The sequence below is a fragment of the Callithrix jacchus genome, chromosome 14 (assembly GCF_049354715.1).
Source record: "Callithrix jacchus isolate 240 chromosome 14, calJac240_pri, whole genome shotgun sequence".
In the NCBI taxonomy this organism is placed as follows: Eukaryota; Metazoa; Chordata; class Mammalia; order Primates; family Cebidae; genus Callithrix; species Callithrix jacchus.
In genome coordinates this window covers 41,791,740-41,815,612 of record NC_133515.1, presented here as the reverse complement: position 1 = coordinate 41,815,612, position 23,873 = coordinate 41,791,740, and the positions used below count along the sequence as shown (strand labels likewise).

The 23,873-nt window shown below is 43.2% G+C and overlaps 1 protein-coding gene across 1 annotated transcript; it reads left to right on the top strand.

Annotated features, from left to right (window-relative positions):
- The first annotated feature begins 963 nt into the window (after positions 1–963).
- LOC100394433 (N-acetyltransferase 8) lies at positions 964–14,248 on the top strand. Its single transcript, XM_054244405.2, has 3 exons — positions 964–1,860; positions 14,021–14,103; positions 14,201–14,248. The coding sequence occupies exons 1-3, from the start codon at positions 1,047–1,049 to the stop codon at positions 14,246–14,248; spliced, it is 945 nt and encodes a 314-aa protein (XP_054100380.2). The 5' UTR covers positions 964–1,046.
- The last annotated feature ends 9,625 nt before the right edge of the window (positions 14,249–23,873 follow it).

Here is a 23,873-nt window from a genome sequence, read left to right as displayed (position 1 = left end):
GAGAGCTGAAGCTCCCTGGACACTCAAGGCTCTTGTGGTGACAGGTGAGGGGACATGGGTGGAAGGACAGGGCTCTGAGCCTGCACCTTCCTTGGGATCTGGAGGCTGGGCTGTTTTTTGTGCTTGGCTTTTATGCCCTCTCAGCAACCTAAATATTTGTTATCAAGGCAGAAGGAGTCTTCGCTGAAACTTGTGCTTGGACACAAGATTTCTGTACTGTACGGTCCTTGGAGAAGGACCAAAGGGCTGGATATGTGGCCTGCGGCAGTTGCCCTCTCAATGCACCAAGAAGCTGAGAGATCCAGAAAAAGGGAACAGAGGGAAGAGCGGTGGGTAGTTCATCTATCAGGGCTTTATAGAAGGTATTTTATTCAATCTTCAAAACAATTCTAGGGGCCAGGTGTGGTGGTTTACACCTGTAATTCCAGCACTTTGGGAGGCTAAGGCGAGCGAATCACGAGGTCAGGAGATTGAGACCATCTGGCTATCTGGCTAACATGGTGAAACTGCATTTCTACTAAAAATACAAAAAATTAGCCAGACATGTGGCATGTGACTGTAGTCCCAGCTACTCAGGAAGCTGAGGGAGGAGAATTGCTTAAACCTGGGAGGCTGAGGTTGCAGTGAGCTGAGATCATGCCACTGCACTCCATCCTGGAAGGCAGAGCAAGACTCCATCTCAAAAAAAAAAAAACAAAAAAAAACCATACCAAAAACTCTAGTCTTCTCCCATGTTCTATGGATGAAGAAACAGAGGCTCAGAGAGGTTAAGTGACATGCCCAAGGTCACACAGCTGGAAAGGGACAGAACCAGATTCCAGTGCAGGTGTTTCTGACCCTACCTTCTTCCAGTGGCAGAGGCCTGCTTCCTCATGGGCAAAAGCAGAAAGACACACCCTTGAGCAGGTCTCCCCGTTCCTGCAAGGCTGGAAGCCGTGCAGGCATTCACCTGGTTTCCTCTCTCTTCCTCAGGCCTCCTGTAATGGCGTGCAGGGAGTCTAGCTCTCTCTTCTGGACTTTGAGATTTCAGACACAGAAGTTTGTCCATGGCTCCTTATCACATCCGCAAATACCGGGAGAGCGACCGCAAGTGGATCGTGGGCTTGCTCTCCCGGGGTATGGCAGAGCACGTCCCAGCCACCTTCCAGCAATTGCTGAAGCGGCCTCGAACCCTCATACTCTTATTTGGGGGACCCCTCGCCCTACTCCTAGTCTCTGGCTCTTGGCTCTTGGTCCTCGTGTTCAGCCTCAGCCTCTTCCCTGCCCTGTGGTTCCTTGACAGAAAACCCTGGAACATGTTTGTAGACATGACACTGCACACAGACATGTCTGACATCACCAAATCCTACCTGAGTGAGCATGGCTCCTACTTCTGGGTGGCTGAGTCTAGAGAGAAGGCGGTGGGCATGGTGGGAGCTCTGCCTATTGACGATCCCACCTTGATGGAGAAGCGGTTGCAGCTGTTTCACCTCTTTGTGGACACTGAGCACCGTCGTCAGGGGATAGCAAAAGCCCTGGTCAGGACTGTCCTCCAGTTTGCCCGGGACCAGGGCTACAGTGAAGTTGTCCTGGATACCAGCACCATACAGCTCTCTGCCATGGCCCTCTATGAGAGCATGGACTTCCAGAGGACGGGCCAGTTCTTCTTCTGCATTTGGGCCAGGCTAGTGCCTGTTCCTGCAGTTCATTTCATCTACCACCTCCCTTCTGCTCAGACAGGGGGGTCTGTGATCTCTTTCTTTGTGTATTGGTCAGAATATAATCAATTCGGCTGTAGCAGCAAGCAATCCCCAACCTTTCACTGCAATGACAAAATAAAAGCTTATTGTCAATTCACATCTGAGTCCCACATGATTGGCTGTGGGTGGCTTCTGGGTTTCTGCTTCATTCAGTCTTTTTGAGTCCCGTTTCATTTTTCTATTGTCAGGATAATGTTGCATAAAAACAACCATACAATGAAATATATATTTATTTGGCTCATGAGTTTGCAGGTTAGCAATTTTGGCTGAGCTTGGCTGGGCAGTTCCTCTGGTCTCATATTGCATTTTACAAATGCAGTGGGACCAGAGGAAAAACTAGGTCAATGGTGCTTTTTCGTTTTCCTGCAGGCTAGCTCGGGCACGGTTTCAAGGAAATTGCAGAGGAGCAAAAACAAAAGCAGAAACAAACAAATGTGTTTTCAAACCCCTGCATGGGTCCCGTGCATGTGTCGCATCTCCCCCAAAATCAGGGGGCAAGAAGAACCTGCCTCTGTAGTGAGAAGAGCTGCAAAGTCACATAGCAAAGGGTGGAATGCAGCCATGGGAGAATTGGGGCCAGAGACACAATCAATCCACTCTAACCCCACGCTGTCTGCAGAGGGGAAAAAGGTGGCCTTGGCGGGGAGTGTGGGATTTACCATGGGCTCAACCTGGGAGTAGTATAACTCTTCCAGGGGGTTATGATAGAATACCTGAGACTGGGTAGTTTATAAGGAAAAGAGGTTTATTTGGCTTATGGTTTTGCAGGCTGTACAAAAAGCATAGTGCAGGCATCTGCTTCTGGTGAGGGCCTCAGGAATCTTTTACTCACAGTGGAAGCTGAAGGAGGAGCAGGTGTGTCACATGGCAAGACAGCAAGCATGAGAGATGCTAGGTGCTTTCAAACAACAAGCTTACATGTGAACCAACAGAACCAGAACTCAGTCATTTCTACTGACAGAGCACCAAGCCATTCATGAGGAAGCCACCCCCATGACCAAAACACCTCCCAGTAGGCCCCACCTCTAACACTGGGGGTCCTATTTCAACATATGATTTGGAGGGACCAAACATCTAAACTGTATCAGTCTGCCCTTGACCTCCAAATCTCATGTTGTCTCACATTGTAAAATGCAATTATCCCTTTCTAATAGTTCTCCAAAATCTCAACTTGTTCCAGTATCAACTCAGAAGTCCAGGGTTCATAGTTTCATCTGAGCTTCAAGACAAATTCCTTCCACCTATGAGCCCATTGGATCAAAAACAAGTTACATACTTCCAAGATACATTTGTGTTACAGGTATTGGGTAGACGTTCCCATTCCAAATGGGAGAAATTGGCCAAAAAAAAAAAAAAAGAGGCAACAGGCCCCACATAAGTCTGAAACCCAGCAGGGCAAACATTAAATCTTAGAATTTCAAAATAATCTTCCTTAACTCCATACTGGTGAGAGGAGTGGGCTTTCAAGGCCTCAAGCAGCCCTGTCTCAATGGCTTTGCTGGGTGCAGCCCAGATGGCTGCTCTCTCACAGGTTGGAGTTGAATGCCTGTGGCTCCTCCATGCTGAGGTTGTAAGCTGCTGGTGACTCTACCTTTCTGTGGTCTGGAGGACACTGGCCCCGTTCCCACAGCTCTACTAGGCAATGCCCCAGCGGGGACTCTGTGTGGGGGTTCCAACCCTGCATTTTCCTTTGACTCTGCCCTAGAAGAGGCTCTCTGTGGGGGCTCTTCCACTGTGGCAGGTTTCTGCCTGGTCACTCAGGCTTTTTGACATATCCCCTGAAATCTAGGTGGAAGCTCCCAAGCCTCCTTCACTCTTGCATTCTGCAAGCCTGCAGACCTTAAATTATATGGAAGGCAGGGCATGGTGGCTCACACCTATAATTCCAACACTTTGGGAGGCTGAGGTGTGTGGATCAGTTGAAGTCAGGAGTTCAAGACCAACCTAACCAACATAGTGAAACCCCATCTCTACTAAAAATACAAAATTAGTTGGGCATGGTGGTGTATGCCTGCAATCCCAGCTACCTGGGATGCTGAGGCAGGAGAATAGCTTGAACCCTGGAGGTGGAGGTTACAGTGAGCTGAGATGGTGCCATTGCATTCCAGCCTGAGTGAGAGGGCAAGACTCTGTCTCAAAAAAAAAAAAAAAAAAAACCACATGGAAGCTGCCAAGGCTTAGGGCTTGCACCCTCCAAAGCAGTGGTCTGAGCTGTATCTGGGGCTGTTGGAGCCAAGACTGGAGCTGGAGAAGCTGGGATGTGGGAAGTAGCATCCTGAGGTAGCACAAGGTAATGGTGCCCTGGGCCTGGTCTCTGAAACCATTCAGTCCTCCTAGGCCTGTGGCCCTGTGATAGGAGGGGTGTTCTGAAGTGCCTCTGAGGCCTTTGCCCACTGTCTTGAATATTAGCACCTGGCTCCCTTTTACACATGCTAATGTCTCTAGCAAGTGGTTGCTCAGCAGTCTTCTTGGATTCCTCCTTCTCTACTCACATGACCATGCTGCAAGTTTTCTAAATTTCTACACCCTGTTTCCATTTTAATTATAAGTTCTGATAAAAGAAATATGTTAGCCGGGCACGGTGGCTCACACCTGTAATCCCAGCACTTTGGGAGGCCGAAGCGGGTGGATCATGAGGTCAAGAGATCGAGACCATGCTGACCAGGCATTGTGGCGCATGCCTGTATCCCAGCTACTCAGGAGGCTGAGGCAGGAGAATCGCCTGAACCCAGGAGGTGGAGGTTGCGGTGAGCTGAGATCACACCATTGCACTCCAGCCTGGGTAATGAGAGCGAAACTGTCTAAAAAAAAAAGAATATGTTATACAAATAAATTTAAACAGAGTTTAATTGAGCAAGAAGAATTAATAATTTGCAACCTGGGCAGCGCTCTGAATCACAGCAGATGCAGACAGGCACCAGGGATGCTGTGTTGTCAAAGCAGATTTGTGGACAGAAAAAGGAAAGTGACCACAGAAAAGGGAAGTGAGGTACAGAAACAGCCAGCTTGGTCACAGCTTGGTGTTTGCCTTATCTGAGCGTGATTCAAACAGTCGGCTGCCTGTGTGTGGCTGAAGTATGGCCAATGGGATTGGCTGAGACTCAGCTATTGCTAAAGAAGCATCCTCCTAAGTTAGGTTTTCAGTCTGCCTACCTACTAGTTACGTTATGGTTCACCCTTAAGGACTCACGTATGGAAGTATGAAGGCTTTCTCAGGCCAGGTTTGAGTTTGATTTATCAATTCCCCTGTTTCTGTCACTCTCAATTTAGAGAGATTGACCAAAACTTTAGGCACTGATGCCACTCTCTCACTATCGTAAATGATCTCAGTATGGAGTTCACAAGTCTTTATTAGTGTCACTGTGGAGTTCACAAGTCACAGCTTCACACTAGGTGAATGATTCTTTATGTTCTTGCTGACATAGTCTAAGTGAGACCATTCAATTCTCAATGTATGGCTGCATACAAAACATTTAAGACTTGAGAGGATGAAGCACACCACGGGAACTATTATTATGACTATCAAGAGAATAATATCAAAATACCAAGGTGCACTCCTTAACAAAAGTTCTCAAGAAATAAACTAAACCTAATTAAACAAGTCAAAGTCAGGCAACAAAACGGTTCAACAATACTAAAGTTTAATTGGTCATAGTTCTGGTTTGAAATGTGATAGCAATGAAGGATCATAGCTCACTATAAGTGGCCTGATTTAAAGACGTTTCCATTTTCGTTGTTACTCTGGTAACACAAGCCATACTAACCTCGACACCTGCTAGAAGGCATATAAAGACTAGAAACCTTTGGGAAACCCAAGCTTGCCATCTACAATTTAGGACGTCTACAAACCAACTGTTAGTTGTTCCTGTAAACACATCATATTTTCCTCTTAATAGACTTCTTTATTGTATTTGGTGTCAGTGCCTAAGGAAAGAGCGGTATCAGCTACCTTTACATTAAGCTTTCTGTAGTAACACAATCAGGAGAGAGATAAGTGTAGCATTCTGTTTTGTTCAACACCAAACAGGTTCCCAGCTTGAATAAAAAGATATGAAGCTGCATGATGTTACCTGTAACATCTACCTTCTTTTTTTTGCTTGAGACAGGGTCTCGCTCTGTCACCCAGGCTGGAGTGCAGTGGCGCAATCTCAGCTCACCATTACCTCTGTCTCCTGGGTTCAGGTGATTCTCCTGCCTCAGCCTCCCAAGTAGCTGGGACTACAGGCATGTGCCACCATGCCTGGCTAATTTTTTGTATTTAGTAGAGATGCATTTTTACCATGTTGGCCAGGCTGGTCTCGAACTCCTGATCTCAGGTGATCCACCTGCCTTGGCCTCCCAAAGTGCTGGGATGATGGGCATGAGCCACTGCACCCGTCCACATCTACCTTTTGGAGAGTAGCTTCTACCTGTCTGTAACACTGGGAGGTCTGATTGGCTACAAAATCCAAGACCCCCAATATGGATTAGCTTTGGATTCCATACAACTAGTATCCCACTACCACCAAGACTGAGCCCCCAGGAACCCCACTGGAATTTTTCCTCAGTGGAATCTAGCTTATCTTTGTCTGTTTCAAAGCTAGTGCTAATTTCAGTTACTGACTATTTTGGCCTACAATCATAAGAGCTGTTAAGAGAATTTTTAGGAGAAACTATTTGAAAGGCCAAGTGAGCCAGACCAAACAGCAAGATCTGAGCCAACGAGGAGGCCGAATGAAATATGCAGGTTATCCACAGACCCAATATAGGCCCTTGGGAGTTGAAAAACAGGGCCACCTAGTTGCATTTGAGCCGGGTCAGTTAGATTTGTTCATTAATAAATCTGCATAGCTCCTGAACAAAATCCACTGAGAAATTTACCTTTTTGTGCCCCCCTTATAGCATGTCGTAAGGTGTATAACACATTTAGCCAAAAGAGACCCTGTTGCATTTAATCTGGTGACATTATACAAGCAATTACTTGTACTCACATCGGCAATTCCCATATCTTGAGTGCATGTTGCCTGAAAGCACAATATCTTTTTTGCAGTCATCACTTGGATTGGTTTTCTATATTTGGTAATGATTGGGTTATTAATTGAAATAGTTAAGGCCAGGCATGGTGGCTCACGTCTGTAATCCCAGCACTTTGAGAGAGCAAGGCTGGCAAATCACTAGAGGCCAGGAGTTTGAGATCAGCTTGGCCAACATAGTGAAACCCTGTCTCTACTAAAAATTAGCTGGGTGTGATGGTACATGCCTTTAATCCCAGCTACTCGGGTGGCTGAGGCAGGAGAATTGTTTGAACCTGGGAGGCAGAGGCATCATGAGATCAGGCCACTGCATTACAACCTAAGCAACAGAGTGAGGCTGTCTCAAAAAAAAAAAAAAAAAAAAAAAAAAAAGGAAAAGTTGAGTGCAAGAAAGCCAAAGCAAGTAGCAGTGATATTCAGAATATCAGGGATAGCTTCCCATTCTTCCCTTGGAGTTTTGGGGTGACCCCCACTGGGAACATGGAGAGGCACTGACATTAGCAGAACTGTTCCCTTATTTTTTTGGTAATAGCCCACACACCCAGTAACTCACAAACCCTAGTTTTGTGCTAGAGCATTAGCCCAAGTTAAAGCCATACACTGATTATGGTCCCGTGGATTTTTCTGTAGGGAAAAGGAAAGAATTAGGGCAATGCTAAATGAGGAAAAAAGAAAAAAATGCAAGGCTTTCATGATGATACAGACGTCTTGATCTATAATTTTGGGAAAGCTGCCCACAACTAGAATGCCTTCTGCTTCTGGAGAGAGGTTTCCTTGGTCAGCTCTACCTTGAAGTCTCCAGCAGGGGTACAGTTCCAGGAGTCTGAAGGGGCCTTTTTGAGTAGTGAGGTTTGGACCCAAGTTTCAAGGCCCTAAACCTTCAATGCAGTGTAGGTGGTAAGAAGAACTCGGCATGGTCCCTTCCAAAGTGGTTCAAGATCAGCCTTCCTCTGATGTCATTTCTAGAAGACCCAATCTCCAGGTTCTAGACTGTGGAAGGTTTGATTATCCTCAATTGGTGGATTTGAAAGCTTCCTTTATCTGGTGAAAGTACACTTCGGTATAATGGCCTTGCATACTTATTCACATTTAGGAGAGAGGGAGATGCATGAGGTTCGACTATTAGGGGCATAGGCCTTCCACTGACTATTTCATAAGGGGTCAACTTATGGTTTTTAGTGAGAATGATTATTAATGATCACTATCATTAAATCCAGTGACAGTACCTTTGGCCAAAGCAACCCAACTGATTCGGTTAACTTTGCCAATTTCAGTTTTAATATGCTGTTTGTTCTTTCAACCTTTTCAGAAGACTGAGGGCAATAGGGACAACAGTAGTGCCGTTGTGTCCACAGCACCTTGTTTAACTGCTTTATAACTTGCCTAATAAAATGAGTCCCCCTATTGCTGGGGGTCTTTCCAGGGATGCCCCATAAAGGAAACACATTTTCTAATAATTTCTTAGCTACTGTCGCAGCATCAGCTTTTCTACAAAGGAAGGCCACTACCCAATCAGAAAACATGCAAACTATTACAAGAACATACTGAGACCCCCATTGAAACTGGCAACTGAATGAAATCCATCTATAAATGTTCAAATGGTCCATTAAGTGGTGGAAATACACCACTTAACTTGTTTTTCCAGGACTATGGATTTGACTATAAGCCAACATTGGTTATAAAATATTCTAGCAATTTTGGAACAGTCATGCCACAAGTATTTTTTCACAATTTGGATCAATTTTTCTGTTCCATGATGAGTTGTGGAGTGCAGAGCTTTTGACAATGGAAGGACCAGGCAGCCATCTAGGCCCTCTGTGAGTTTGCGATTAACACTGAATTTATATCCTTTTTGATACCAATTTTGTTTTTCCAAATCAGGTGCAGTACATTGTTTATTAAATAGGTCATTGTAAGGTAGTTGGTTTGGATTAATCTTATGGAGTTCATTCAGATTGCATATCCTAACAGTTTCAGTGCTAGCTGATTTAGCATGAAATATCTGCTAAGCATTTCTTTGATATTCAGGTTCAGTCTGCAGGTATGAGCTTTGAGCAATAACAGCATCTATGATGATAACATGATGGCATAAAGGAGTTTATCTAATCGGAGTCTATTTTTGATGGGGGTCCCACTAGAAGTGAGAAACCCTTAGAGTTTCCCTAGCATGTCAAAATTGTGTACTGCTTCAAAAACATATCTAGTATCTGTCTAAATACTTACTGATGTCTCTTTAACTATATGACAAGCTTGAGTGAGGGAAAAAGTCTCCAGGGCTTAAGCTGATTTATAGAGCTTATCCTAATAGAGCTGACTAATAGAGGAAGGGGTCCCTTCTCTATTAACTCATTTTAGTGGTAACAGCATATCCTAGGTGATATTTTCCTTCTGAGCTTTTGGCATAGGACCCATCAACCAAAAGTATCAACTCAGGGTTGTCCAACGGACTATCTTGTAAATCAACATTAGCGGCCACTATTTCTGATGCTACACTTATGCAGTTGTGGTCTTGACCATCATCAGGCAGCAGTAATAGAGTGGGATGGCTAAATTGCAGTGTTTTAGATAGAGATTAGAAGGAGACAGGGTGTTTCATAAGATGTTAGTCTTCTTACTAAAAAATGCTGGGTTTGGTTGGAACTTAGCATGTGGGATTTCCAAATTAAGTTCATTTCCTAAAACCAGATCAGCTGAAGCTTCCTTCACTCTGGCTGCTACTATCACTGCTTAGTTAGGATATGCCTTAGCTACTGGGTCTAATTACAGGCTATAATATACAATGGGCCTATGTTTTTCTCCATATTCCTGGGTAAGAACTCCTAATGCCTGATTATTACTTTCATGAGCCAATTAGGTAAATAGTTTAGTGCAATTTGGAAGTCCTAAAGCTGGAGGCTGTTAAAAGTTCAATTTTATTTAGCTAAAAGCCTGCTCAAGACTATTTTCCCAAGGTAAAGGCTCTGGTACAGCATTTTTTAGTGAGCTCATACAATGGTGAGGCTATTAAGGAAAAATTCAGAACCCAGAAATTTTATATCCTACAAGTCCAAGAAAATATCCTGCAAGTCCAAGAAAACCTCTCAATTATCTTTGAGTTGCAGGCCTAGGAAAATTCTGAATAGTTTTTATCTTTTCAGGTGAGAGGGAAATCCCTTCAACAGTCATGTCCCAAATATAATGGACTTTTTCCTCTTGAACACTGAAGTTCTCCTTCAAGGTTTTGTGACCTTGATGTGTGAGTTGCTGCAAAAGGTAAACTGAGTCTATTTCAGAGTACTCTTTCATGGGAGAGCATACAATAAGTCATCTACGTACTGAATGAGAGTAGAATTTTGAGGAAACTGTAGTGTCATTAAGTCCTGATGCAATGCCTGGGGAAAATATGAAGAGGCTTTGGTAAATCTTCCTGGCATCAGAGTCTAGGGGTGCTGCTGATTTTTCCAAGTGAAGGCAAATAAGCATTGACTCTCTTTATGAACTGGATTGCAAAAGAAGGCTCAGCAGAGATCTATTATTGTGAATCACTTAAGAATCAGCATCTATGTTGGATAATAAAGTATTAGTATTTGAGACTATAGGAAACCTCGCTACTACGATTTTGTTAATTGCCTGTAAATCTAGAACAAATCTTCAACTTTATCCATTTGGTTTTTTAACCAGCAGGAATGGAGTGTTACAAGGGCTGGTGCATAGAATTATAAGTGTCTGTTTAATTAAATCTTCTGCAATTGGCAAGAGCCCTTGAATTGCTTCCAGTTTTGGTGGATATTGGGTAATTTAGCCAAAAGTGGTCCATTTGGACTTTTATAGGTTCCACACTTTAAATTCTTCCTGTATCAGTTGAGGAAGAGACCCATAAACATTCAAGTATTTTTGGAAGATCAGCAGTTACAGGCCTGAGTTTTGATCTTACTAATTTCTACCTATAGAGAGCATAACAATTCTGGTTCAGGAGAATCACGAAACTCTGATTCTTACTCTTTCTAAGGAAAATTTTACATCCTCCCCACTTTAAAAAATTTTTCAATTTAAAAAATTTCAATAGTTTCGGGAGAGCAGGTCATTTCTGTTTACATGGAAAAGTTCTTCAGTAGTGATTTCTGAGATTTTAATGCACCTGTCTCCCAAGCAGTGTGCACTGTACCCCATATATAGTCTTATGTGCTCTTTCAGCTTTAAATCTCCCCCTAGCAAAATTACTGGAGCGGCATCACATAGTAAAAAAGTGTGATTTTTCTGAAAAATGCCCCAAAGACAATTGGATGGGTTCAGACACGGGAACCTCTTGAATTTGATTTGAAACCCCCACCACAGACCTGGCCTTTTTAACTCTGAGGGATCTGTTGGCTTATGAAAGTGTGTTTTATGGTAGTGGTAGATAAGGTAGAGCCAGGATCCACAAAGACTATATGAGAGTCCCCATTTTGTAACCTCTGTTTCTCCATGTTATTTTAAAGGTATCATGAGGAGCAATTTACTGGCAAATCCCTCAGAGCCACGTCAATGCTGATTATCTTCAGGAGAGCTCAGGTCTCTCGTGCTTTCTCTATAGTGGTGAAACAGGCTGGCCTAAAGGGAAGGTAATTGGTAACTGGTGGACTGGTATAAAAGGGCATAATCCCTTTTCCACTGTCCTGGTTGTTTGCACTAAAGCAGACATCTTAGGGTGAAGAATTTATTGGTCTAAGAACTCTTGGTTGTGATTTAAAATGAGAATGAGAAGATCTCTGGTCTTGGCCCTTGTAACTGTTGTAACTGAAGAGTCATAAGCTTGTTAGCCTTTTGAGTTTTTTCTTGCTCTCAAAATGTTCAGCTAAAGCCACCAATTCAGTCATGGCTGTAATTTCCCATCCCAGTTTATGTTTTCTAATTAAACTGCTAAGTTCAGGATGAATTCCATTTATAAACAGAGGAGTTTGTACCATTTCAGTCCCTGCATGAAGTTCTCCTTGCTAGTACTTTGAGCCCAGAATGTTTCACAGTATTTCTAAGCAAGTTCTGTAATCTGACACTGGTTCATTCTTTTTTTGTTTACAAGATTGTATGATGGACCAATCAACTTCTGTGGGAAAATTTTAGCAATTGAATTTAAAAAATGTTCAGCAATTTTTTTTTTTTTTTGAGACGGGTTCTTACTCTGCTACCCAGGCTGGAGTGCAGTGGCACAGTCATGGCTCACTATAGCCTCAAGCTCCCAGGCTCACGTGATTCTCCCACTTCAGCCTCATAAGTAGTTGGATCTACAGGCATGTGCCATCATGCCCAACTAACTTTCTATATATTTTTTGTATAGACAGGATTTTGCCATGTTGCCCAGGTTGGGATTTTTAGCAATATTTCTAGTTCCTGTTGGGCCTTCTCATGAGGAGGTTTTGCGGGAGGGTCTTTAATATCCTCCTCAGGTTTGTTCCATTCTGCTGCTGCCATCCATATTTGAGCTTCACCAGGCCTCCCTGTCATATGAATAAATTGTCATAGAACCTTGGTCAGGGAGTCCTGGATCATAAGCTCCTATGAGGATTCTAAACTCCTCAGTCAATTTTTGAGGATTTTCTCTTAGATCAGGGAAGTCTTCTACAATGGCTCTAAGCTCAGTTTTAGACCATGGAGTGAAAGTGGTTACAGCAGGCAGGCCTGGATAAGCAGGGCTTCCTTTGTGAGGTGTACATGTAATTGCTCCTTTTTTCGTCGTCATCTTCAGAGTGAAAGGGTAATTTAGCAAAAAGGTTAGTAGACTCAGAGTACGTAGGTAGAGATGGATAGAGAAGGAACAGTTGGGGTTAGCTCAGAGTACAGTCCTCTTTCATCATGTCCTTAGCCTGTTACTTAAGCTGTTCATTTGCTTTTGCAAATAATGTTTTGAGGAGGCAATTTTTCATTCATTTAGTCTTTTAGATGCTTCCATGTACCAATGAAAGACTATATCCCACTGTGTTTGTGGAGTTTTTGATTGCCCTTTTTCTAATATGCCTTGAAAATAAACAATTTTATACAAATTAAAACTTTCCCATTGTGGCCATCTTAATTCTAAGTTTTATCTAGTAAGGTTAATCTGTTTTTCTACAAATGCACATATTCTGGGCCCATAATTTTATATATAAAATTAGATGGAGTCCCAGAAGGTAGAGTTCCAGAATCTGTGGATTAAGACAAATCCCTTATTTAAAAAAAAAAAAAAGTGCCTACTAGAGGTCTGAGGCCAATGAGTAATTAACTGGATTGGATTAACAGACTTCAATCCAGTTAATTATTGAATCAAATTTGATCCTGAACCCAGCCCATCTAAATATTGCTCAAACAAACTTGGAGAGCTTGAATTAGAACACAAATTAGTGGTGCTCTGAATCCAAGAGAAAACCTATCCACAACTTCCAGTTACAATCAAGAGAGCAGTGAGTACACCTGGCCTGGTCACCTGGTGTTCCTGGAGGTCACCAGAGTTTACTTCAAATTACACTTCCAAACCAGATCTGTTAAAAGAAAAACCTTAAACTAACTTTAACAGAACATAATTGAGGGAAAAAAAAGAGACAATTAGCAAATCAGGTAGTCCCTAAAATTACAGAACATTCTAAGCAACATCAGGGATGCTATGTGGTTGAAAAAAACTTATAAACAGAAAAAGGAAAGTGACATGCAGAAAAGTGAAGTGAGGTACAGAAATAGCCAAACTGGTTACAGGGTGGTGTTTGCCTCATTTGAGCATGGTTTGAATAGTAGGCTGCCTGTGAGTCACTGAAGTATGGCTGCTGGGATTGGCTGAGGCTTAGCTATTGCTACAGAAGCATCCTTCTAAGTTAGGTTTACACTCAGCCTACCTACTAAGTTAACTTATGGTTCATCCTTAAGGACTCAAGTATGGGAGTGTGAAGGCTTTCTCAGGCCAGATTTTAGTTTGATTTAACAGTTCCAACTTTAAGTCAGTCCCTTGCTCCAATATCTGATCATAGGCTACAAGAAGAGGCTGGGCCATTTCTTGAATGCTTTCTGCTTAGAAATTTCTTCTACCAGATAACCTAAGTTATGACTCTTAAGTTCAGCTGTCCACACAGCCCTAAGACATAGATACAATGTAGCCAAGTTCTTAGCTAAGGTATAACAAGGGTGACCTTTGCTCCAATTCCCCGTAACTTCCTCATTTCCATCTGAGACCTCATCAGCCTGGCCTTTACTGTATATATTTCTGTTCACATTTTGGTTACAACCACTTAACAAACCACTAAGAAGTTCCAAACCTTTTCTCATCTTTTTGTCTTTTGGACCCTCCAGACTCTTCCAACCGCTGCCTGACACCCAGTTCCAAAGCCACCTCCACATTTTCAGATATCTTTATAGCAACGCCCTACTCCTTGGTACCAACTTTCTGTGATAGTCTATTTTGCATTGCTATAAAGAATGCGAATAGAGACTGGGTAATGCTTAATGAAAAAAGGTTTATTTGACTCACAGTTTTTCAGGCTGTACAAGAATGATACTGTTGGCGTCTGCTTCTGGTGAGGGCCTCAGGAAGCTTTTACTTATGGGGAAGGGTGAAGGTGGAGCAGGTGTGTCACATGGCAAGAGAGGAAATAAGAGAGATGCAAGGCTTTTTTAAACAATCAGCTCTGACATGAACTAACAGAGCAACAACTCAGTCACAAGGAGGGCACCAAACCATTCAGGAGGGCCCCACTTCTCATGACCTAAACACCTCCCACTAGATCCAACCTCCAAAATTGGGGGTCAATTTCAACATGAGATTTGAAGAAGACAAATATCCAGACTATATCAGCTTCCTAGAGGGGACAGAGCTTCTGCTGGTGGAATTTCAGAGCCAGGAAAAGGGCTTGGCCTTCTTCTACTCCATCTTCTGCTCACTCCCCAGCCACACAGAGCTGCTTCTACTTCTTCAAGACCTGGAGCTCTCTTTCTGCTTGAGGCCTTTGGGCTTGCTGTTCCTTTTGCCTAGAACATTATTCTCCCCACTCTCCCCTCCCCATCCCCTAGTTAGTTCAGTGACTTCCTAGCTTCTGAGCCAGGAGGAAGCAGTTCATCCTTTTTTTTTTTTTTTTCCTGGCAGTTATTATAATTTAGTCCTTTACTCAAAGTGTGGTCCCCACACCAGCACGGCAGCCTTGCCTAGAAGTGTGTTAAAAGTAAGCGTGGAGTCTACGGCCATACCAGCCTGAAAGCACCCGATCTCATCTGATCTTGAAAAATAAGTGTAGGTATGTTTATTATGCCCACAAGATTAACATTAGCAAACCGTATGAATCCTGCACAGCTTCTTCCTAAATGCAACACAGAGGCTGCCCTCCCATGAGGCAGAGAAAGTCAGGTGTGTCTTCTGCTGTTCGACGCTCTCATTGCCTGGGCATCATGGGCAGTGCCGATTTGTGGATGGCCAGGGAGAGAGGAGGGACCAGCTGTCTTGACTGGTGCTCATCTTCCTTGGACCAAGTCCACACCCACTGCCAAGGGAGTTACAAGCGCTTCTTTCCTAAAGGACTCAGATAGGAGGCCCAAAGTTGTAGGAGGGAATGTGTCTGTTTGTGAATTGGGGGAGGGTAATATTGGGGCAAGATAGTGGGCTCAGGGTAACAGGAAATTGAACTGGAACTTCACACTGAGGCACTGGATATGATAGGTAAGAAATCCTGCCATGAGATCTGACACCAAAATGAGGAAATGCCAAAGGAGGAACAGCTTGGGGTTGCCAGGGTTTGAGGGGAAGGGGACGTGAGGAGCGATGGCTCCATGAGGACAGGTTTCCTTCCTGGGTAAAGAAAATGTTTTGAGACTTGATATGGGTGTTGCTTGCATCATGAATGAACCAAATGGCAGGGTACAAACTGCACCCTTTATCATGGCTAATTTTATTTACGAATATTTTGTCTTAAAGTATTAGGCAAAAAGTTTAGTTGGCTCTAAAACTCACGAGGAGTATAAGAAGGGTTAGAGAACTAAGCCATTGAGGGATTTTTTTATGGGGAGAGTTGCTGCTATGCTGAATCTGCCCTCACCTAGCCCCAGCCAAGGGGCCAATAGGCAGTGCCACTGTGACCCACAATCAGCTTCTTGGCCAAGGTGACTCTATGTCCTCCTCTGCCAGGGAGCAACAGGACTGATGTTGACACTTGTCAGAGGAATCTGAAAGTCCAAGTCTACACCTATGGGCCTGGAACTCTGGCAGAAGTAGGATGTTGCTGGCTTTCTCTCTCTCTCTCTCTCTGTGTGTGTATGTGTGTGTGTGTGAGGGAGAGAGAGAGACAGAGAGAGAGACAAAGAAAAAAGAGACAGAGAAGAAAGGGGAGAGAGAGGAGATGGTAAGGAGAGAGAGAGACAGAGAGAGGGGAAACAGAGAGAGTGGGGAAGAGGAGGGGAGAGAGGAAAAAAAAGCGTCAGAGAGAAAGGAATGTCAGAGAGGGAGATGAGGGAGGAAGACCCCATAAGTGCTGAGGCAGGAGTCAGAAGCCTCAGCCTGTTCCCATATAAATAATGAAGAAAATAACTAGAGATATAACTATAGCAGTTATTCATGAATGATCTTACTCATAGGTGATCTTAATTATTCATAGGTAACCATTTATATATATATATATATATGTACCCCCCCACACACACACTCAGCATAATCTTTTTTTTTTTTTTTAAATTTCTTATTGGATTATAGGTTTTGGGGTACATGAGCAGAGCATGCAAGCCAGTTGCGTAGGTACACACATGGCAGTGTGCTTTGCTTTTCTTCTCCCCTTCACCGACATTTGGCATTTCTCCCCAGGCTATCCCTCCCCACCTCCCCCTCCCACTGGCCCTCCCCTTTTCCCCCCAATAGACCCCAGTGTTTAGTACTCCCCTTTCTGTGTCCATGTGTTCTCATTTTTCATCACCCACCTATGAGTGAGAATATGCGGTGTTTCATTTTCTGTTCTTGTGTCAGTTTGCTGAGGATGATGTTCTCCAGATTCATCCATGTCCCTACAAACGACACAAACTCATCATTTCTGATTGCTGCATAATATTCCATGGTGTATATGTGCCACATTTTTCCAATCCAGTCTATTATCAATGGGCATTTGGGTTGATTCCAGGTCTTTGCTATTGTAAACAGTGCTGCAATGAACATTCATGTACATGTGTCCTTATAGTAGAACGATTTATAGTCTTTTGGATATATACCCAGTAACGGGATTGCTGGGTCGAATGGAATTTCTATTTCTAAGGCCTTGAGGAATCGCCACACTGTCTTCCACAATGGTTGAACTAATTTACACTCCCACCAACAGTGTAAAAGTGTTCCTTTTTCTCCACATCCTCTCCAGCATCTGTTGTCTCCAGATTTTTTAATGATCGCCAATCTAACTGGCGTGAGATGGTATCTCAATGTGGTTTTGATTTGCATCTCTCTGATGACCAGTGACGATGAGCATTTTTTCATATGATTGTTGGCCTCATATATGTCTTCTTTCGTAAAGTATCTGTTCATATCCTTTGCCCACTTTTGAATGGGCTTGTTTGTTTTTTTCCTGTAAATCTGCTTGAGTTCTTTGTAAATTCTGGATATCAGCCCTTTGTCAGATGGGTAGACTGCAAAAATTTTTTCCCATTCTGTTGGTTGCCGATCCACTCTAGTGACTGTTTCTTTTGCCGTGCAGAAGCTGTGGAGTTTCATTAGGTCCCATTTGTCTATTTTGGCTTTTGTTGCCAATGCTTTTGGTGTTTTGTTCATGAGGTCCTTGCCTACTCCTATGTCCTGGATAGTTTTGCCTAGATTTTCTTCTAGGGTTTTTATGGTGCCAGGTCTTATGTTTAAGTCTTTAATCCATCTGGAGTTAATTTTAGTGTAAGGTGTCAGGAAGGGGTCCAGTTTCTGCTTTCTGCACATGGCTAGCCAGTTTTCCCAACACCATTTGTTAAACATGGAATCCTTGTCCCATTGCTTGTTTTTCTCAGGTTTATCAAAGATTGTATAGTTGTATGTATGTTGTGTTGCCTCCGGTGCCTCTGTTTTGTTCCATTGGTCTATATCTCTGTTTTGGTACCAGCACCATGCTGTTTTGATTACTGTAGCCTTGTAGTATAGTTTGAAATCCGGTAGTGTGATGCCCCCCGCTGTGTTCTTTTTGCTTAGAATTGACTTGGCTATGCGGGCTCTCTTTTGGTTCCATATGAAGTTCATGGTGGTTTTTTCCATTTCTGTGAAGAAAGTCAATGGTAGCTTGATGGGGATAGCGTTGATTCTGTAAATTACTTTGGGCAGTATAGCCATTTTCACGATATTAATTCTTCCTAACCATGAACATGGAATGTTTCTCCATCTGTTTGTGTCCTCTCTGATTTCATTGAGCAGTGGTTTGTAGTTCTCCTTGAAGAGGTCCCTTACGTTCCTTGTGAGTTGTATTCCAAGGTATTTTATTCTTTTTGTAGCAATTGCGAATGGCAGTTCGCTCTTGATTTGGCTTTCTTTAAGTCTGTTATTGGTGTAGACGAATGCTTGTGATTTTTGCACATTGATTTTATATCCTGAGACTTTGCTGAAGTTGTTTATCAGTTTCAGGAGTTTTTGGGCTGAGGCAATGGGGTCTTCTAGGTATACTATCATGTCGTCTGCAAATAGAGACAATTTGGCTTCCACCTTTCCTTTTTGAATACCCTTTATTTCTTTTTCTTGCCTGATTGCTCTGGCTAGAACTTCCAGTACTATATTGAATAGGAGTGGTGAGAGAGGGCATCCTTGTCTAGTGCCAGATTTCAAAGGGAATGCTTCCAGTTTTTGCCCATTCAGTATGATATTGGCTGTTGGTTTGTCATAAATAGCTTTTATTACTTTGAGATACGTTCCATCGATACCGAGTTTATTGAGGGTTTTTAGCATAAAGGGCTGTTGAATTTTGTCAAATGCCTTCTCTGCGTCAATTGAGATAATCATGTGGTTTTTGTTTTTGGTTCTGTTTATGTGGTGAATTACGTTGATAGACTTGCATATGTTGAACCAGCCTTGCATCCCCGGGATGAATCCTACTTGATCATGATGAATAAGTTTTTTGATTTGTTGTTGCAATCGGCTTGCCAATATTTTATTGAAGATTTTTGCATCTATGTTCATCATGGATATTGGCCTGAAGTTTTCTTTTCTCGTTGGGTCTCTGCCGGGTTTTGGTATCAGGATGATGTTGGTCTCATAAAATGATTTGGGAAGGATTCCCTCTTTTTGGATTGTTTGAAATAGTTTTAGAAGGAATGGTACCAGCTCCTCCTTGTGTGTCTGGTAGAATTCGTCTGTGAACCCGTCTGGACCTGGGCTTTTTTTGTGAGGTAGGCTCTTAATTGCTGCCTCGACTTCAGACCTTGTTATTGGTCTATTCATAGTTTCAGCTTCCTCCTGGTTTAGGCTTGGGAGGACACAGGAGTCCAGGAATTTATCCATTTCTTCCAGGTTTACTAGTTTATGCGCATATAGTTGTTTGTAATATTCTCTGATGATGGTTTGAATTTCTGTGGAATCTGTGGTGATTTCCCCTTTATCATTTTTTATTGCATCTATTTGGTTGTTCTCTCTTTTATTTTTAATCAATCTGGCTAGTGGTCTGTCTATTTTGTTGATCTTTTCAAAAAACCAGCTCTTGGATTTATTGATTTTTTGAAGGGTTTTTCGTGTCTCAATCTCCTTCAGCTCAGCTCTGATCTTAGTAATTTCTTGTCTTCTGCTGGGTTTTGAGTTTTTTTGAACTTGCTCCTCTAGCTCTTTCAATTTTGACAATAGGGTGTCAATTTTGGATCTCTCCATTCTCCTCATATGGGCACTTATTGCTATATACTTTCCTCTAGAGACTGCTTTAAATGTGTCCCAGAGGTTCTGGCACGTTGTGTCTTCGTTCTCATTGGTTTCGAAGAACTTCTTTATTTCTGCCTTCATTTCCTTGTTTACCCAGTCAACATTCAAGAGCCAGTTGTTCAGTTTCCATGAAGCTGTGCGGTTCTGGGTCGGTTTCTGAATTCTGAGTTCTAACTTGATTGCACTATGGTCTGAGAGGCTGTTTGTTATGATTTCAGTTGTTTTGCATTTGTTGAGCAGTGCTTTACTTCCAATTATGTGGTCAATTTTAGAGTAGGTGTGATGTGGTGCTGAGAAGAATGTGTATTCTGTGGATTTGGGGTGGAGAGTTCTGTAAATGTCCACCAGGTTTGCTTGCTCCAGGTCTGAGTTCAAGCCCTGGATATCCTTGTTGATTTTCTGTCTGGTTGATCTGTCTAGTATTGACAGTGGAGTGTTAAAGTCTCCCACTATTATTGTGTGGGAGTCTAAGTCCTTTTGTAAGTCATTAAGAACTTGCCTTATGTATCTGGGTGCTCCTGCGTTGGGTCCATATATGTTTAGGATCGTTAGCTCTTCTTGTTGTATTGATCCTTTTACCATTATGTAATGGCCTTCTTTGTCTCTTTTGATCTTTGTTGCTTTAAAGTCTATTTTATCAGAGATGAGAATTGCAACTCCTGCTTTTTTTTGCTTTCCATTAGCTTGGTAAATCTTCCTCCATCCCTTTATTTTGAGCCTTTGTGTATCCTTGCATGTGAGATGGGTTTCCTGGATACAGCACACTGATGGGTTTTGGATTTTTATCCAATTTGCCAGTCTGTGTCTTTTGATTGGTGCATTTAGTCCATTTACATTTAGGGTTAATATTGTTATGTGTGAATTTGATACTGCCATTTTGATGCTAAGTGGCTGTTTTGCCTGTTAGTTGTTGTAGATTCTTCATTATGTTGATGCTCTTTAGCATTCAGTGTGATTTTGGAATGGCTGGTACTGATTGATCCTTTCTATGTGTAGTGCCTCTTTTAGGAGCTCTTGTAAAGCAGGCCTGGTGGTGACAAAATCTCTGAGTACTTGCTTGTTCGCAAAGGATTTTATTCTCCCTTCACTTCTGAAGCTCAGTTTGGCTGGATATGAAATTCTGGGTTGAAAGTTCTCTTCTTTAAGAATGTTGAATATTGGCCCCCACTCTCTTCTGGCTTGTAGTGTTTCTGCCGAGAGATCTGCTGTGAGTCTGATGGGCTTCCCTTTGTGGGTGACCCGACCTTTCTCTCTGGCTGCCCTTAGTATTCTCTCCTTTATTTCAACCCTGTTGAATCTGACGATTATGTGCCTTGGGGTTGCTCTTCTTGCGGAATATCTTTGTGGTGTTCTCTGTATTTCCTGCAATTGAGTGTTGGCTTGTCTTGCTAGGTGGGGGAAATTTTCCTGGATGATGTCCTGAAGAGTATTTTCCAGCTTGGATTCATTCTCTTCGTCCCCTTCTGGTACACCTATCAAACGTAGGTTAGGTCTTTTCACATAGTCCCACATTTCTTGGAGACTTTGTTCATTCCTTTTTGCGCTTTTTTCTCTGATCTTGGTTTCTCGTTTTATTTCATTGAGTTGGTCTTCGACTTCAGATATTCTTTCTTCTGCTTGGTCAATTCGGCTATTAAAACTTGTGTTTGCTTCGCGAAGTTCTCGTATTGTGTTTTTCAGCTCCTTTAATTCATTCATATTCCTAAGGTATCCATTCTTGTTATCATTTCCTCGAATCTTTTTTCAAATCTTTTTTCAATGTTCTTAGTTTCTTTGCATTGATTTAATACATGATCTTTTAGCTCACAAAAGTTTCTCATTATCCATCTTCTGAAGTCTAATTCCGTCATTTCGTCACAGTCATTCTCCATCCAGCTTTGCTCCCTTGCTGGTGAGGAGTTTTGGTCCTTTCTAGGAGGCGAGGGGTTCTGGTTTCGGGTGTTTTCCTCCTTTTTGCGCTGGTTTCTTCCCATCTTTGTGGATTTGTCCGCTGGTCGTCTGTGTAGTTGCTGACTTTTCGTTTGGGTCTCGTTTGCGGATTGAATGAGAAGAGCTCCAATCCTGGGTTGTTCTCACAGCGCCATCTTGAGTCCTCCAGCATAATCTTTTACTAATGCCTCTCAGGTCACAAAGTGTGAACCTAAAGTGCCATTGTGAAAGAAGTGACCCTAAGGCAAGACACTCTAAGCCTCTGTCATGCCCACATAAGGGCTGCTGGAGGGCGCCTTGGCTGTGTAGCAGTGCCAGCGCTGGGAAAGTGCCCACTGTTTAGCCAGCTGTGGAAGGAGATGTCCAAGATGCCTCCTTCCCCAGAGCTAGGAGAAATCTCTGCTCCCCCAAGCTCTTGCAGTGGGCTGGCGGCTGTCAGGGAGGCCCACAGGCACTTGTGGACCTAATTGTCTCTATGTAATGCTGTGCTTCAGTGGTCACGTTCCATGTCCACTTTCGTGTTCCTCTTCTGCACTTGGTTCCTATTTTTCTTAGAAGATATAATCAGTAAAAGTAACGTCTTAATGTCTTTGCTCTTTCTTGACACACATGGAGAAAGTGCTGAGGCATTATGCTCCTTACCTCATCTCAGCTACTTGAAAGTCCTGGGCCCTTATTCCTAAGACATGTGATTTACCTGACCCTATCACTGACCACCATTACCTCACCCTACCTACCCTGCCCCCTGCTTTGTACTGTACAAAAGGTAGTGTGGACACTCAGGGCCACTGGTGGGCTCTGCACCTTGGTTGGCAGAGGACCCCTGGGTCCAAACTCTGTCTTCTCTTTTTCAGCGTCTTGTGTCTTTTATTTCCACAGTTTCTTGTCTCCACACCTGTAGAGAGGGAGTGATCATTTTGCCTGAACTGGGGCTGTGGGCAGTGGCCATGGATGAGGCCAGCCCTTGGGAACGTAGGGACTTCCAGGGAAAGGCAAATGCAGATTTGTGATTTGTATAGAGAACCCTTTGGGCAAGCATAGAGTAGGAGACTGATAGTTTCCCAGAAAGTAGGAAGAAGGGAGGGCATGATCTAAAAGAATTTTAGAGGTCAGTGACTTGGACTCATTAGTGAGAAAATCTGGACGGTTAACTCCAAACAGACCCTAGCAACTTACAGATGAACTTGAGTGAACTTTCCTCATTACAATGATAAATCCTGCACCCTGGGAGAGCTACAATTTCATTACCATAGCATGTGCTGGCACAATGACTCACTGTATCTGTGCCACAGGGACTCCTCCTCTTCATGCAATGATGCACCTTCTCCCCTCTCTGTCACTCCATAATGCCCTCCTGTCATTTTCTCTTAGGATACCCTGCTTTGGAGAACACTCCCAGTGTTCTTCCTACTTGTGACAAGTAATAAAACTCCTACTGATCAAAACCTGTGTTCTCAAGTCTTTTGTTGCTCACCAGAGAAACCCTGCTGTGTGTGTGTGTATGTGTGAGCCCTGACTTGTCCTTCCTTATAGGCTCCTTACAAGTGAAGCAGCAGTCTGAGGAAGCATGAGTGGGTTAAGTTGCCTAGTTGCCAAGGGGGAGATTGGTGAAGGGCTCCAGGGCACCCCTGCCCACCACAGGAGAGCCGAAGTGGCTGCTTGAACCTTTCATTTAGTGCATCTTTGAGGCAGTAGGTGGTGGTGGTTCTGTGAAGTGAGTTAAGAGTGGTTTTGATTATTAGGACTCTTGGTTGTCAGGTTTAGGACCTAGCTGAAGGGATCCAGGATTGTTGGAAACAGGCAGGATTCCCCTTCAGGTCTAGGAGTTGAAAGATACCTCCATCCATTTTAACAAGGGGAAGCCCTAATATAAAGACAAGGACTCTCATCTTTAAGAGTTTGTCTCTGTCTGGTGTATCTATAGGGCTAGATGCTTGGTTATTTTTCTCAATACTTGTGTTTCTTTGAGGCCTGAATGAATGTGAAGTCTGGAGTCCCTTCCCTTTAGTCTGTGGTAATCCCTAAAATATTGGGCTTCCATTTTCCACCAGTCACAGAAGAAGTGTTATTGATTTGTAGAGGCCTAATTTAGAAGGGGGCACTTTAGGTGGGATTATAATTCCTGGAACCAAAACACAGTGATGTAGAGTTTACATGAATAGAGCGTACACCTCTCCAGAAGGAACACCTTGGTTACTTGAGTGACTTACATACCTCCCACCACTCAAGCCAGATGCAGAACTACTGTGGAATCTCCATGAGATCTCCAGGGAAGCTACCCAGACTGAACACGATACGGGGAGAGGCAACCCCTGTTATCCTCTCCTAGCTCCCCAACACCTCCACTCCATAGTGGCCTGGGTGTAGTAGCAAGCTGAA